At 40.7% G+C, this 14,673-nt stretch overlaps 1 protein-coding gene across 1 annotated transcript in view; it reads right to left on the reverse strand.

The window, feature by feature from the left end:
• Positions 1-559: 559 nt before the first annotated feature.
• Positions 560-14,673, reverse strand: part of TNFRSF11B (TNF receptor superfamily member 11b) — a 47,630-nt gene continuing 33,516 nt past the window's right edge. The window contains exons 3-5 of the mRNA XM_073632178.1: positions 13,235-13,417; positions 9,304-9,519; positions 560-4,683 (exon numbers count right to left, since the gene is read on the reverse strand). Coding sequence (XP_073488279.1) covers positions 4,307-4,683; positions 9,304-9,519; positions 13,235-13,417 — 776 coding nt within the window. The 3' untranslated portion in view covers positions 560-4,306. The remainder of the gene's footprint in view (positions 4,684-9,303; positions 9,520-13,234; positions 13,418-14,673) is intronic.

The raw sequence follows: 14,673 nt of genomic DNA on the forward strand, positions 1-14,673 counted from the left end.
AAAAAAGTTTGTATTCAACATTTGATTTTAGAATAAATAGTCTTTTCCGAACAAAAAACACATTCTCTGTTAGAAATTGATTTGTTCACAAAAAAATTTCCAGTCTGCTCCTTCAAATTTTCTCATCATTGCGATCGAAAACAAACAACGATTAGACCCCACTAACCATTCGAAAATCGGACAAATGTTCCTAAAATGAAAAATTTCAAATGCAATTCTACTGCCCCGACGGAAAATGTTCGATGGAAAATGTTGTCGGAAATTCCGACCATGTGTAGGCTCCATCGCACATTTTCCATCGGAATTTCCGTCACGCAAAATTTGAGATCTGGATCTCAAATTTTCCGACAACAAAATCCGTTGTCGTAAATTCCGATCGTGTGTACACAATTCCGATGCACAAAGTTCCACGCATGCTCGGAATCAAGCAGAAGAGCCGCACTGGCTATTGAACTTCATTTTTCTCGGCTCGTCGTACGTGTTGTACGTCACCGTGTTCTTGACGTTCAGAATTTCCGACAAGATTTGTGTGACCGTGTGTATGCAAGACAAGTTTGAGCCAACATCCGTCGGAAAAAAAAAACATGGATTTTGTTGTCGAAATGTCCGATCGTGTGTACGGGGCATACTAGTTTATGCCCAGCTTTAGTTTAGCGAATGCGGTAAAAATACACTTCGCAATGAATGTCTAATCACAAAAAAAAAAAAAAAAAACAATAACAATTTTTTGCTTGCACATGAATGGATAATGGAAGTCAGCAGAGTTTCACCACATTCATTAAGCTAATTAAAACTTTCCTTGAAAATGTCAACATTTCCTTGCAAAGTCAACAATCTGTTTGTCTTTAGTAATTTAACCCCAATGTCTCACTGGAATGTGTGTCTGTTTTAAATAATCTGAATTTATTAATAAGTTGTTGAGTCATTAGGCCTCATGTACACTGCTACTGGTAAACGGACGTTGGCGTTTTTTTTCAGCTGCCCCTGAACACTCCTCTGTTATTTTATCAGTACCTGGACACAGGGCCGTTTATAGTCGTTTCTAGGCAGTTGAGTTTAGAAGCATTTTTTGTAAAAGAAAAAAATGCGTTCAAGACGGATGTTCAGAGGCATTTGAAACGCCAAACGCCTGTAACAGCTTGTGAACGCGGTAACTCGCGTTTAGCCATGTTTCGTTTACAGGCGTTTTAAAATTTTGACTATTTGAAAAAAAAAAAGCTTCTAAACGCAAACGCAGCTAAACGCGCCATGTAAACGTGGCAAAACGTGCGTTTTTAAACGTCGGTTACTATCTGTCAAGTTGTATAAGGTCCCGTGTACATTAATGAATACAGACTCTGACCACCTGGAGTCTCTCCACTTCTACCCTGTTTCCCCGAAAATAAGACCTAGCGTGATTGTCGGGGATGGCTGCAATATAAGCCCTACCCCCCAAATAAGCCCTACCCTGTTTCCCCAAAAACAAGCCCTACCCTGAAAAGAAGACCTACTAGGGCTTATTTGGGGGGTAGGGCTTATATTGCAGCCATCCCCGACAATCACGCTAGGTCTTATTTTCGGGGAAACAGGGTATATGTAACATTCTGTTGATGCCCCTCTATATTCAGAAAGTGTAGAAAAGCAGAAGCTGGAGCACATCTCTAGGACTTGCAATCAGAGAATCTTGAGATGGGGGCCACTAAGGTAAGTAGTATTTTTATGAACCACTTATTTATCCTCAAGCTTCCCTTTTTTTTCAAGGGAACCTATACTGAATTTAAGTTTTTATGATTTTTAACCATTTTACATCTTTTTTACTAAATATAAATATATGCAACCTTTATATATATATATCTATATATATCTATATATATATAGATATATATATAGATATATAGATAGATAGATAGACAGACAGACAGACAGATTAGATAGATAGATAGATAGATAGATAGATAGATAGATAGATAGATAGATAGATAGATAGATAGATAGATAGATAGATAGATAGATAGATAGATAGAAAACCCTTTTTCAGTAATATAAATGTATGCTGCCTCAATCCTACTCTGTGGATCCTGATTGGATGAATGAAGTTTGTATCCCAGTACAGAGCGCAACCCTTGGCAATTGCTTAAAGCAGAACTTCGCTCAAAAGAGGAAGTTACGCTTTATGCCCTCCTCTCTTTTATGTTATTTTTTTTGCGGGGGGGGAGGAGTGTGGGTACCTAGTTTTGACAGGTACCCAGTCCCACTTCCAGTCGGATTGCCACAGCGATCCACGGGAAGTTCTCCCCCTGTTTGCAACCTTCTGGGACACATCAAAGGTCACAGAAGGCTGCTGGACCATTCACAAAGCGCAGCTTGGCTCGCACATGCGCAGTGGATGGCCAGCTTTGAAGCTGCAAGGAGTCATAGTCGGAATCTCAAACTAAACATGCCGGCACTGGGGACCGGCCAAGAAGCAGTATTTGTAGCTGCTGACTTATTTTTTTGTACAAAGGCTTTAGGCTGGGTTGACATATGTGCAAATTGGATGCGTGTTTTTCCGCATCCAATTCGCATGACATGTGACTGTGCCTGGCTCGCAATGGAGCCGGTTTACACATGTTCGGGGCAGCTGCGGTCCCCATTCCAAGGGGGTCCTGTGCGTCTTTGGGTACGGTTCAGGTGTGAGTTCAGGCTAAAATTCGGAATTGATTTGCACCTGAACTGGTGAACAGGGACACACTGGACCCCATGGTGCGAACCACGACCGGACATATGTGAACCCGGCTTTAAGATATACAAGAGGCCTGCAAATGTTTCAATCAAATACAGATGATTCAGCCAACCCACATCAACCCAACACTAAAATGTCAACTATAGCTATTGCAACTCAAGTAGCAACTAATTTAAATGGGAAAACCATTTAAAAAAAAAACTTTTGGAAAATTTTGGGAAATTTTACCTTTGCACTAATTGAAATGAAAGCTAGAAGTATAATGTATATAATAAGGAAATGCCATACAAACTACCTCCCTATCCCCAACGTATTTTCTGGATCAAGTTAATTTTATATAATAAATACAAAAAGAGGAAAATTAACAGAAGACTAAGCAAAAATAATACAGTTATAAATACATAAAAATACATATATCAAAAAGAAGAGAAGACAACCTACAGAACTATTCTAAAATTTTGGAGCTTATTTATAGAAATTAAGGCTAAGAGAATTGGAGATGTTATTTGAAACAATCAATAATATCCCAGCCCACTGCTGATGCACTTTTAGGGTCCAGGCACACTGGACTGCTTCTAGAGGAGTTTAGCATTTGGCTGTAGAAGCAGCTCAATGCTATCCTATGTGTCCATGCACATTAGGATGTTTAGAAGCATCTTTTAAACTCAGCGTTTTAAAGGAAGCAAAAAAAACTCTCTGGTTTGTGTTTTTGAGAGCAGTTTTTTGGCAGAAAAAACGCTAAACGCTCCTGAACGCTAGTACAAAAACACTCTATATGAGTCTTTTTTCTGCAAAAAAACTGTCAGTGTGTATGGAATCTAAAATTAAGAATGCTATTTTTTTTTATTTGCTAGGGGCAACATTACTCTTTTCTCCTTTGACCAAGTTTCTGCAATTCACCCCTAGGCTATATATACATAGGACTTTTTAAAGCAAACCTATCCTAACTATCCCCCTACATCTTGACACCCTATTTATAGCTAATAAGAGGGGTCCAAAAATATGTACCTATGCTGAAGAAGCTTTTGTATCAGGCTCCTAAGACAGTTACTAACGTGAACAAATGTCAGCTTTTGATTATGTGGTAAGAGCCAGAATGGAGAATCAAAGTTCTTGAATATGCAACTATGCCTAAATTTTACTTCCCCAAGGGTTGAGATCTTTTGAAGAAATGCCAACATTTGGTCACATTACCGGTCACTCTAGAAACATCAGTTTCTTTGGGATAGGTAGGTATTTCAGGGATTTTATCATTATTGAGTATTTTTATACTTTTGTGTTTATAATTTGGCAGGTGGCCCAGGACAGAGTGGTTAGATAAAACTGTATTAATTCACTTTAATAAAGCATATATTGTAAAAAAATACTTTCAAAAATATTCATAAATAAAGCTTATACAGAAGGTACCAGAATAAGTCTCCAGTTTCATCATGATGGACCTCATAACAATTGCTTGAAAGAAAAGAGTCTTTATTGCCTACATCAACCAGTCAGCTTCTTGGAAAAAAAATGAAAGGTAGGCTCTGCTATTTTCCTTTAAGCCATGAGGTTCAATGATCTGTAGATAGCTTGAAATGGTCCATTGGTGAATTATCTGCTCACCAGTCATAATAACGAGTCTGATTTGCCAAGATGAGATTGTGTGCCATTGATCTGTAGAATGATTTTTTCAGACAGTCTGTACATATAAACACTGTTTAGAAACCGCTCCAGTTTCTTCACAGGCTTTCGTAACATTTTAGGTAGCTTGCTGGTTGTTAGCTGTTTGAGGCCTTCAATGGTGTTTCCTCCATTTTTGTCACTCCACAAGCTAAGCAACTTCAGTATTTGCTTTGGTCGGTCACATGACTTCAGGGTGTTTTCTATATCCTCCTTTTTTATTGGTTTCCCCGGCAAACTGTGGATCAATGCAGTGAGATGTTTTGTAGTCAATGGTAAATGTCCAATTTGCTTCAGGACTCCTGTTTCACAGTCTTTAATATCTGCAAATGAAGAAAGTCTGAGGTAAGTTCCTGTGATATCAAACAAAGCACTAGTAGGGCAGTTATAAAATCACAAAGGATTGGACAGGCAGAGCACATTTTTTTTTTTTTTACAGGATGTATATTTTTTGCTAAAGGGCATATTATAATATATATCTTTACTTTATGATATTTCATTGTAATGGTGCAAGAGGTCCATAAGTGGCAATGTTTGACCCTGAAGTGGAGAGGGCAAGACATATTTAAAAAGTTCAAGAACACTCACAATTCCATTTGAATTGGTTATGTCTAAATTGTCATGGACTATGGTGAATGAATATCTCTCAGCAATTGTAAATGACAAAATTAAACTACTTGAGAAAACTATTTGGTGCTTCTGGATTGGATGGGTCACACTAGTCTTATAATACTTTTTTTACTCTACCTATTTTCCCTTGTCTTTTGCATATTCTCATTCCAGAGGGCAATATTGCTTACAGAAAGGCCCAAATAGGCCAGCTTAGAATGCCAAGGCTTATGTACTATCCCAGGTGGGTCTCTTGGTAGACTACACCCCTTTATAAATGGTGAACCCGTACTGTATGTTGGACACTTGTGTTCATTGTTTTGATTGAGGGAATACCACAGTAGATTATAAGGTAGCATCATGGCCCCTCCACGCTTGGGCAATACTGAAGATGACAGCATATTATAAAATGGTGATCTTTGGATATTCCTGGAGTCCTGTGGGGCCACCACCTTCTTATTGCTTATTGGGAACGTAATGCCAAAAACTTCCCTTTTTTCTTTTTCTATGTACGTTTTTACGTTTTCTGATGATGCTTTGTACTGAGCAACCTAGCATATTATGTGCACTTTTGTACCCTGTTTCTTTTGTTTTGTATCTTGAAATCTGACTAATAAGAATTATTGGAAAGAAAAAGTTCAAGAACAAGGGGAATTTTTAAGAGGGACAACCTTAACATATGTACGATGTGGTATGAGTATAAATAGCTCAGGAACCTCACACAGTTACAATCTAGGCCTTTTTATTTATTGGATTGCTCTGTATGGCATGCTGAATATTTCATCCGATGACTGGGAGAGCCAGCCTAAAACAAGCCAAAAGGTTCAAGGAAAGAGGATTATGGATAGGTGAAGATAGGTTAGGCATAAATGACTCTACCTGCAGATGTGTGAAATCAGAAAATGCTATGGATAATCATGAAGGCTGAATTAAGAGTATGTTAAAAGTTACTTCTGTTGGAAAAAAATGTCTGGGTGGATGGAATAGGTCCAGTTAGATGTAGGAGGCAGGATTGTCAGATCGCATGGAAAGAATAGGAAGAAATAACTAAAGAGGCACAAATAAAACTTCATGGAGATATTTCTGGTGTTAAAGTAGATCTGAGGCAGTTTAGTTTTGACGTCAAATTTCAATGTAGTTTTAGCCATAGTCTTTTGACTAAAATGCCATTTTAGTTTTAGTCGCATTTTAGTCTTTCGGAATTGTTTTAGTTTTAGTCGTATTTTAGTAAACCAAATTCTCCAGTACAATTTAGTCGACTAAAATCTAATCGGTTTAAGTAAATTGTAATGCATTGTTTAAGCATTTCTCTAGAATTGCCAAACTGATTACATACCCCTGAAGCAAATATCCAATAACACGTTATTATTTATGGTATTAACGTTTGAACATGCACTACAGACACAGATTTAGCCATTTGATTTATAAGGTCTTTTTAAATAAAAATAATAAAAATTTAGCTTTTTGGCAAACAGAAGTGTAACTTTAACCACCTCAGTACAGTGCACTTTCACCCCTTTCCTGCCCAGGCCATTTTTCAGCTTTCAGCGCTGTCAAACTTTGAATGACAATTGCGCGGTCATGCAACACTGTACCCAAATGAAATGGTTATTTTTTTTCTCGCACAAATAGAGCTTTCTTCTGGTGGTATTTGATCACCTCTGCGGTTTTTATTTTTTGCGCTATAAACAAAAGAAGAGTGACAAGTTTGAAAAAAACGCATTATTTTTTACTTTTTTGCTATAATAAATATCCAATTTAAAAAAAAAAAAAAAAAAATTTTTTCCTCAGTTTAGGCTGATATGTATTCTTCTACATATTTTTGGTAAAAAAAAATCGCAATAAGCCTATATATTGATTGGTTTGCACAAAAGTTATAGCGTCTACAAAATAGGGGATAGATTTATAGCATTTTTATTATTTTTTTTACTAGTAATGGCGGCGATCTGCGATTTTTATCGTGACTGCGATATTGCGGACACATCGGACACATTGGACACATCGGACACTTTTGACACATTTTTGGGGCCATTCACATTTGTACAGTGATCCGTGTAAAAATGCACTGATTATTGTATAAATGTGACTGGCAGGGAAGTGGTTAACACTAGGTGGTGTAAACATGTTCCCTAGGGAGTGTTTCTAACTGTAGGGGGAGGGGACTCACAGTGGGAGGAGACCGATCTGTGTTACTCTGTACTGAGAACACACCATCGGTCTCCTCTCCTCTGACAGGACGAGGATCTGTGTGTTTACACACACAGATCCATGGTGCTGCTGTGTTACCGGGCAATCGTGGGTGCCCGGCGGACATTGCGGCCACCGGGCACGCGCATCGGGTCCCGAGTGACACGGCGGGCGCACGCGCCCCCTGGTGGGCCGGGAAGGCGAGGACGTCATGTGACGCCCTTCCAGAACGAGAGCCGCGCCACCTGGCCGTCATAGGACAGCCAGCGGGCGGCAAGCGGTTAAAAAATATATATATATATATATATATATATATATATATAAAAATGTAAACTGTATTGGCTGTAATGCCATTGCGCTCATTACCTGGATATATTACCTGGATATACCTGGATATATTACCAACAAAGAAAAAAAGAGAAAAGCCTTTTTTCTTATTTTTTTCTTTCAGCAGTTTAGTACTTAGTAGATGTACATTATTCATTATTACATTATTCTAATGTGGTCTTGCAATAATGCAATACATGTTTAAACTTTAATGTGCTATCACTATAGGCTGGGGATGAAATTGTGTTGCCTATTTAGAAAAGGCCAGCAGAGGGTGCCAAAGAGATAGTGTGAATGAGTGTAGTATGTGGAACTGCATAGGAAAGGGAAAGGATTGATGGGAGCCTGCATCTCTTGATTGATGGGACTTTAACAGACAGGCAGGGCTCTAAGGAGAATGGAAGTTCAGGTGAGTAAACATCCCTCCCTCACATTTTTGTTCCATTTTCGTTTGTTGACAAAAATTATTTTCGTCATAGATTTTCGTTATTTGACTTGATTAAAGTTTTATTTTTGTTTAGTTTTCGTCACTAAAGACATGCAGCTGACAAAAATGACTTCTCTCAACCTCCCTGCAAGCCCTCCTCCCTGGACGATCCCTCCCCAGGATACCAAACCCGGAAGCGGACGGACGACCTGTGACGTCACACATGCTCCACGTGCGCTCCACGCCGGCCCCTAGTCTTTTCCTGATGGCCACAGAAGGAGCTCCCGGCTGGTAATCCACCTTCTGCAGCCCAGCATCCCTGCGTCACCACCACAGGATCAGAGGGAACACCGAGGGCCACATACCTATACAGATGAGCCTTTTATATGTTTTTATCCTGTAAGGCCCACTTTCACACGGGACGGATCCGTGATGATCCGACCCGTGAACATCCGCTGCTCAGCGGGGATCGCTCCGTTTTCCCCAGCTGAGCCGGCGGATGACAGGGCGGGACCCGCACACTGTGCAGGGACCGCCCTGTCAGATCTCCGCTCTCCCCTATGTGGGATCGGAGGAGCGCGGACCGTCTGTCCGTGTTCATCCGATTCGCTCTGCCGATAGAAAAATAGGATTTTCTTCCGTCTGCAGAATCGGACGAGAGCGGGGCCGGATGATATCGGGTGTCAGCGGATGTACATCCGCTGACACCCGCTATCCCATAGGGATGCATGTATGTCCGTATTTCAACCGAAAATGGATGGATGAAATACGGACATACGGTCTGCATGTGTGAAAGGGGCCTAAGTGTGTTTTTACCTGGTGTCATTAAACATCATTTGTTAATACTACACTCAGGTGGCGCTTCCTTCTCTACCCCTCTCTCATCCATCACAGAGCCAGCTCTCTGAGGACAGCAGCCGCCTAGCCTACCAGCCTACTTTAACCATTACATTACCGGTTACCACTTAACCCTTGAACTTACAGCCTGTCCCCTATGGACTAAGTTGCTCAGCCCTTTATATCTCCTGTTATATATGGACTTGTGTGTTTGCGCTTACAGTTACCAATACTCTGTTACACAGGTTGAACTGAATAGACTATTGTCGTAATTCTGCCTTACCTGCAATGTAACTATGTAAGTGATGGACATGGAAAAATGAAATTAAGAACAAGAAATACTATAGGTAATACTATAGTAAAAAAAAACATAATCGGTAAAGGAAGACAAGACTGAGAAACAGGATATGAAAATGAAGATGACGCTGCCAAATGAGATGGGAAACAAGCCTGAAAATTGAATTTTAGTTTAAAGTTCTTGAATTTACCAGAAAATTACCCAGTGTATGGTTGGCATAAGAATTAGCAAATAAGCAAAGGGCAAGTCATCCCTTACCTTGTACTAGACTTTTGAAAGAAATGTCCCCTTTGTTTTGACTCTTGTACAGCTTAAACAAGTAGAATGGCTGATCCTTGGGGTCATAGTTCTGTTTAATTGACTCTATTTGCTGTAACATCAGTGCAGTTGGTGGCAATTTCTGAATGAGTAAATCCGGCCAGTTGGCTACTGCCTTAGGTAACCGAAACAAGGCTTCTTCACAAAGACTAATATCTGCAGAGAGAAGAAAAGTGTCATACCCACCCTGGTATTGTGCAGATGTGGTATGCTGGACTATCTAATAGGCACTTTGCAAACACAGTGACAATATGCATCCTGTAATGAATATTTATTTGTTAAAAAAAGATTTAGAGGTTGGTCTACTAAAACTGGAGAGTGCAAAATCTGGTGCAGATGTGCATGGTAGCCAATCCGCTTCCAACTGCAGCTTGTTCAATTAAGCTTTGACAACAAAACCTGGAAGTTGATTTGTTTCTATGCAGAGCTGCACCAGATTTTGCATGTTCCAGTTTTAGTAAACCCACCCCTTAGGCTGATGTCAGATGGTGACCCTGTCTCTAGCAATCCTTTCAGAGGCCTGTTTGTCCCTATGGCTGATGCAGCAAGATGTCATTCCCATCACAATCAAGATTCAGCTGCATTTACACTAACCACAGAGCCGTATTTTGCTGTATCTGACTACAGAGGGACTGATTTAATAGTGACAGACAGGAAGCCTCTTTAACAATCCTGCTAATGGCTTTTTGTCTCTAGTGGCAGAAAACCCGATCTGACATTAGCCTAACGCAAATATAAAAAAAAAGTAATATATGAAAAAAACATAATAAAACGGACCAAAACATTATGATTTTGTTTACATTATAGCAGTTTTGTTAAATTATTTGTAACTTTTTTCAAACCTTAAGGGGCCTTTTACATGGAGTGGACTCATGGGGTGGAGTCCACCCCATGTGAAAGGCCCCTTAAGGTTTGGATTCTGCCAGGAGTCCACCTCTTCAGCAGGAAATCTGTCCGCTGATCCCCACTGAGCAGGCGGATGGCTTGTCCGTGTCCACCCTGCTTATGCAGAGCAGAAACAGCCCGCTGTCCTCTATGGGCCGTCAGATGGAAACAGACCACCTGTCCGCTAACATCTGACTGTCATCAGATCAACCCATCCCTCTGTTTTCAGCAGATAGGATCAAATCGGATGTCAGCGGGTGTGACACGTCCGCCACACCCGCCGCTCCATAAAGGTCAATGGATGGTCCAAATGGGTCTGCCTAAAAAAATGACAGGGGAGCCCGTGTGAATGGGGCCTAAAGTATATGTAAACGTTTTAATTTATTTGTGTATAAAATTGGGAATGATTTGAACTCCAGTTTTTACAGCTATACGGGCAACAGCTGCATCATGCAGGAAAATCTGCAACGGGTTGCAGACAGAAATAAACACCTAGTTGGGGAAATATAGTGCTAGACCCATAAGGTTATCTTATTGGTAATGCTATCTTAGAGTTTAAATGTTGATGCAATCTTGTTCACAGACAGGCGTCTTCTACATCCCAGGGGACCTCCTTGTAGTGTAACAAAATGTAAATTGAAGTGCCACACTACTTCTAAAAGGTTCAGATACAACTTTATTCCAATAGAAGTCAGGAGGACAATCCAAAGAGTAGCCAACGTATTTCAGGGGTCCAAAAACGGCTGCCAAATCAGTTGCTTACAAGATCTGGGCTGGTAATCCCACTGGAAGAAAAGGCCCAGCTCATTTCTACTTCATTCACATTGAGTTCAATTAACCCCACTGAAGGGGTGTTTTTGGACCCCTGAAACATGGGCAATGCCCTTTGAATTGTCCCCCTTCTTATTGGAATAAAGTCATATCTGGACCTATTAGCAGTAGTGTGGCGCTTCAATATGCATTTTTGTCCGGGGTTTTAGCCTTTTGCTACTCTGCTTTCGGAGAGTTACCCTCACTTCCTGTCTGGTAGAATATTGTCAGCAGGACAGGAATTGAGGGCAAATCTCTCTAACAGAGCCCTGGGTAATAGTTGAAGGTCCATAGCATAACTGAGCAAGCTTAACCCCGGAGCTTAACTGAGCAAGCTTAACCCTTGCTGTGTAGTCCTGATCCAGATAGGCGGCGGTGTGGGGTGCTGCTGCTGTCTCGCCAGCTGCAGGGGTTTCCAAGGCTCCGAGTCAAACTGGCAGTTGTATTCCTGTCGGCTGTGATGTCACTGGGTGGGGGACACAGGGCAGTCAGGCATGCGTTCGGAGCATGCATGCTCCTTCTTCAGGCTCTGAGAGGGTATCTGGATCAGGACTACACAGCAAGCCCCCCCCTTGTGACTAGCCTTTTTAACCTTTACCCTGTGAGTTAATTCTTATTTTAATTTTTTATCTTAATAATCTCATCATTAATCGTTTTAATATACTGCACTCAGATGAGCGCCGCTGTTCTCCACATTATAAGAGCAAACAACCAGTCAAAGAGAAACAGTGCTCAGGGCCCTTGGTGAAATTAAACACATTATGGTAATCCCCATTGGATTCAATGGTTCTAATTGGGTATAAACTGTCTGCCCAGTAAATAAAAATAACCTTTGTTTATTCCAAATGTGTCGGGGGGATGGTGAGGTGACAGCCTACAGATCATGTGTACAGGCGAGGCATGCCGGTGTGCCACGGATGACATCAGGACCAGTGTCAGGGCTGGGCTCAGCCCCTCTTCTCAAAGCTGGCCGCTCAGCTGTCGGCTAATTGCCAGCTCCTTTCTCAGCACAGTGACTCACCTGTTCATGATATCCTGCTCATCAGTCCTGCCTACTTAAGCCGTCCAGCCCAGATAATCTCTGCCTTCGTTGGTCACATCTCTAAAGATGCTCTCCTGTGTTCCTGTTAAAGACTTGCTTGGCTGACATTCCTTCTGGCTCCAGATCCTGCTTGCTGTTCTACTATGCTCATCTCTGGCTCCCTGACGTTTTGGCTTGTCTGACTATCCGTTACGGTTCCTTAACTATGGCTATGTTTTCACTAAGTTTACTCTATTTACCTTTTTATTATTATTATTATTATTATTATTATTAAACAAGTGTGATTTAACTGTTCTTCTGTCACAGTCTGATTCATGGTTTCTGACAACCAGCCGCTGGACGATAACAGGAAGGAGCCACAAGGAGCCAGCATGGAACACAAACATGGGGGTTGCTGTGAACCCGTGTTTTGCATACATGCGCTTTGTCAAGTCAAGGTGAGTGCGTGTGAAACGTGTCGTCAAGGCCTCTTCACTGGACCTTGACCGCGAGATCCCATCACAGCCTGGAGCATCTGACGTTGGTATTGCTTGCTTTTATCCATCATTTTAATGACTTTTTTTATACATCTGTAATAAGCAAAGGTTATTCATGTTTACTGGGCAGACTGTTTATACCCAGGATTAGAACCATCAAACCCAATGGTGATTACTGCAATGTACTTAATTGCACCAAGCACTCTGAGCACTGTTTCCATTTCATTGGTTGATAAAGCATTTTAAGGCATATTCTGAGCTAACCAGAGTAAACACTAGCCTTATGTGTCACCCTTTGGTGATGTCAGGGGCCACATATCAAAAAAGTTGACTACCACTTCTTTAGCTGATGCATCACTATAAAAGAGTAAGGTAGAAGCAAAAAAAGAGGGTGGTGATCTGGAGGATATTGACAAGCTCCACTCCTTCCCTATAGCGTAGATGCTAAGTGTTGTATAAAGGTTGTGCCATGTAGTGTACACATTCATTAACCAAGTATATTAGACATATACCATTGGTAGATTATCTGGCCTCATAAGTGTTTTAGGAAAGTTCATATATGGTACTTTGGTCAATGGAATTCAAAGATGGTGAAGGACAAAAATGTCTTTGCACTTGGTCCTTCTCTCATTCTATAGTATAAAGAGGACCTGTTTACCTGTTTCACAGAATCTCGATTCTTCTTCACACACAGTGTCCTCTGTAGAGGTTCCTTTAAAGCCCACTTTGAGTCCCAGGTTCTTGCAGTTGGTTTGTTTCTGACATGGAGCTGTGGCAGATGTTACATTTGAGAACATTCCTTTGGGGCATTCACCACAAACGGTGTCACTCTCTGGAGTACCTGGAAACAAACATGGCCATGGTGAATTTACAGTGAAGCAATTCAACAAGAAATAGGTTAGGTATGTGTGATTTGTAGATGCTTCTTAGCTCTTTGTTTGCGCTCTACCCATCGGCCAGTTTAAAGAGACTCCGTCACTTTGGACATTCAATAATAATATTAACAACATTTCAATTTAAAGCAATCCTTTTCATATAATCTTTTTTTTTTGTCCTGTAACCACTACAATATACTGTATTAGCTCAATAAATAATATACTGTATCAGTTAACCAAGTGTCTAGTTAATTCATGGGTGCCTTAGTAAGCAGTCCAAATTTTTCTCCATCTGGCCTTGGGACAGTTGGCATCTGGTGGCAGGATCTCTTTAAAGTTTGAGACATCCAGGGAGTATGCCTCGTTCTTTAAAGAGACCCTATCGACAACATAAACATTTGTAGGTATTTTACATGCTTACTGTACATGAACTGTTTTTCCTTTCCACAAATTTGTTTTCATTCACTTGCAATGTGCCTTGAACTTTTTAGAATATTTGACTTGAACAATATTGACTGGAACAGTAAATTACCTAGTACAGCTCCGTCCCTCCTTGCACATCAATGCCTGCTCTTTTTCTAGGAGTGTCTGCTGCCTGTGCTGTCTAAGCTCCTCTTCTCCTTTCTTAACCACCCTATATAACCTCTTATTTAGCTACTTGGGAGGATGAGTAACTGGGAATACTATAGAGCAGCCATTCTTAACCAGGGTTCCATGGAACCTCCAGAGGTTTCTAGGGGTTCCTTGAGCTATGGCTAATTGACACCCATCTGGTGGTGCCTGCATAATCCTGGATCCAATAACACTTGAAAGAGCCAGTGCATGACATGATCTTTTTTGGCAGCTTGTAAGGATGATATTCTGACCATGCCTGTAAGAGGGAGTTCTTCCCCCTGACATCAATGTAAGGGGCCTTCTTCCCTCTGACCCCTTATTAATTCATTCTAACACAGGTTCCCTTTGACTTGTAAATTGTTATAAGGGTTCCTCTAGGGTAAAAAGATTAAGATAGGCTGCAAAAAAATAACACTTGAGTGACAATTAGACATGTGCGGTTCGTTTTGTTCCGAATTTAAATTTGGACTAAATTTTCCTTATTCAGATATCTGAATTTCCGAATACTACAGTAACATATTTCAACAAATCCAAATGAAACATTAACAAATGAAATGAAATTCAAACATTTCATTTGGATGTTTGAAACATCCGAATTAAACAAATG

Source organism: Aquarana catesbeiana, linkage group LG05, assembly GCF_042186555.1.
Source record: "Aquarana catesbeiana isolate 2022-GZ linkage group LG05, ASM4218655v1, whole genome shotgun sequence".
Classification (NCBI taxonomy): domain Eukaryota; kingdom Metazoa; phylum Chordata; class Amphibia; order Anura; family Ranidae; genus Aquarana; species Aquarana catesbeiana.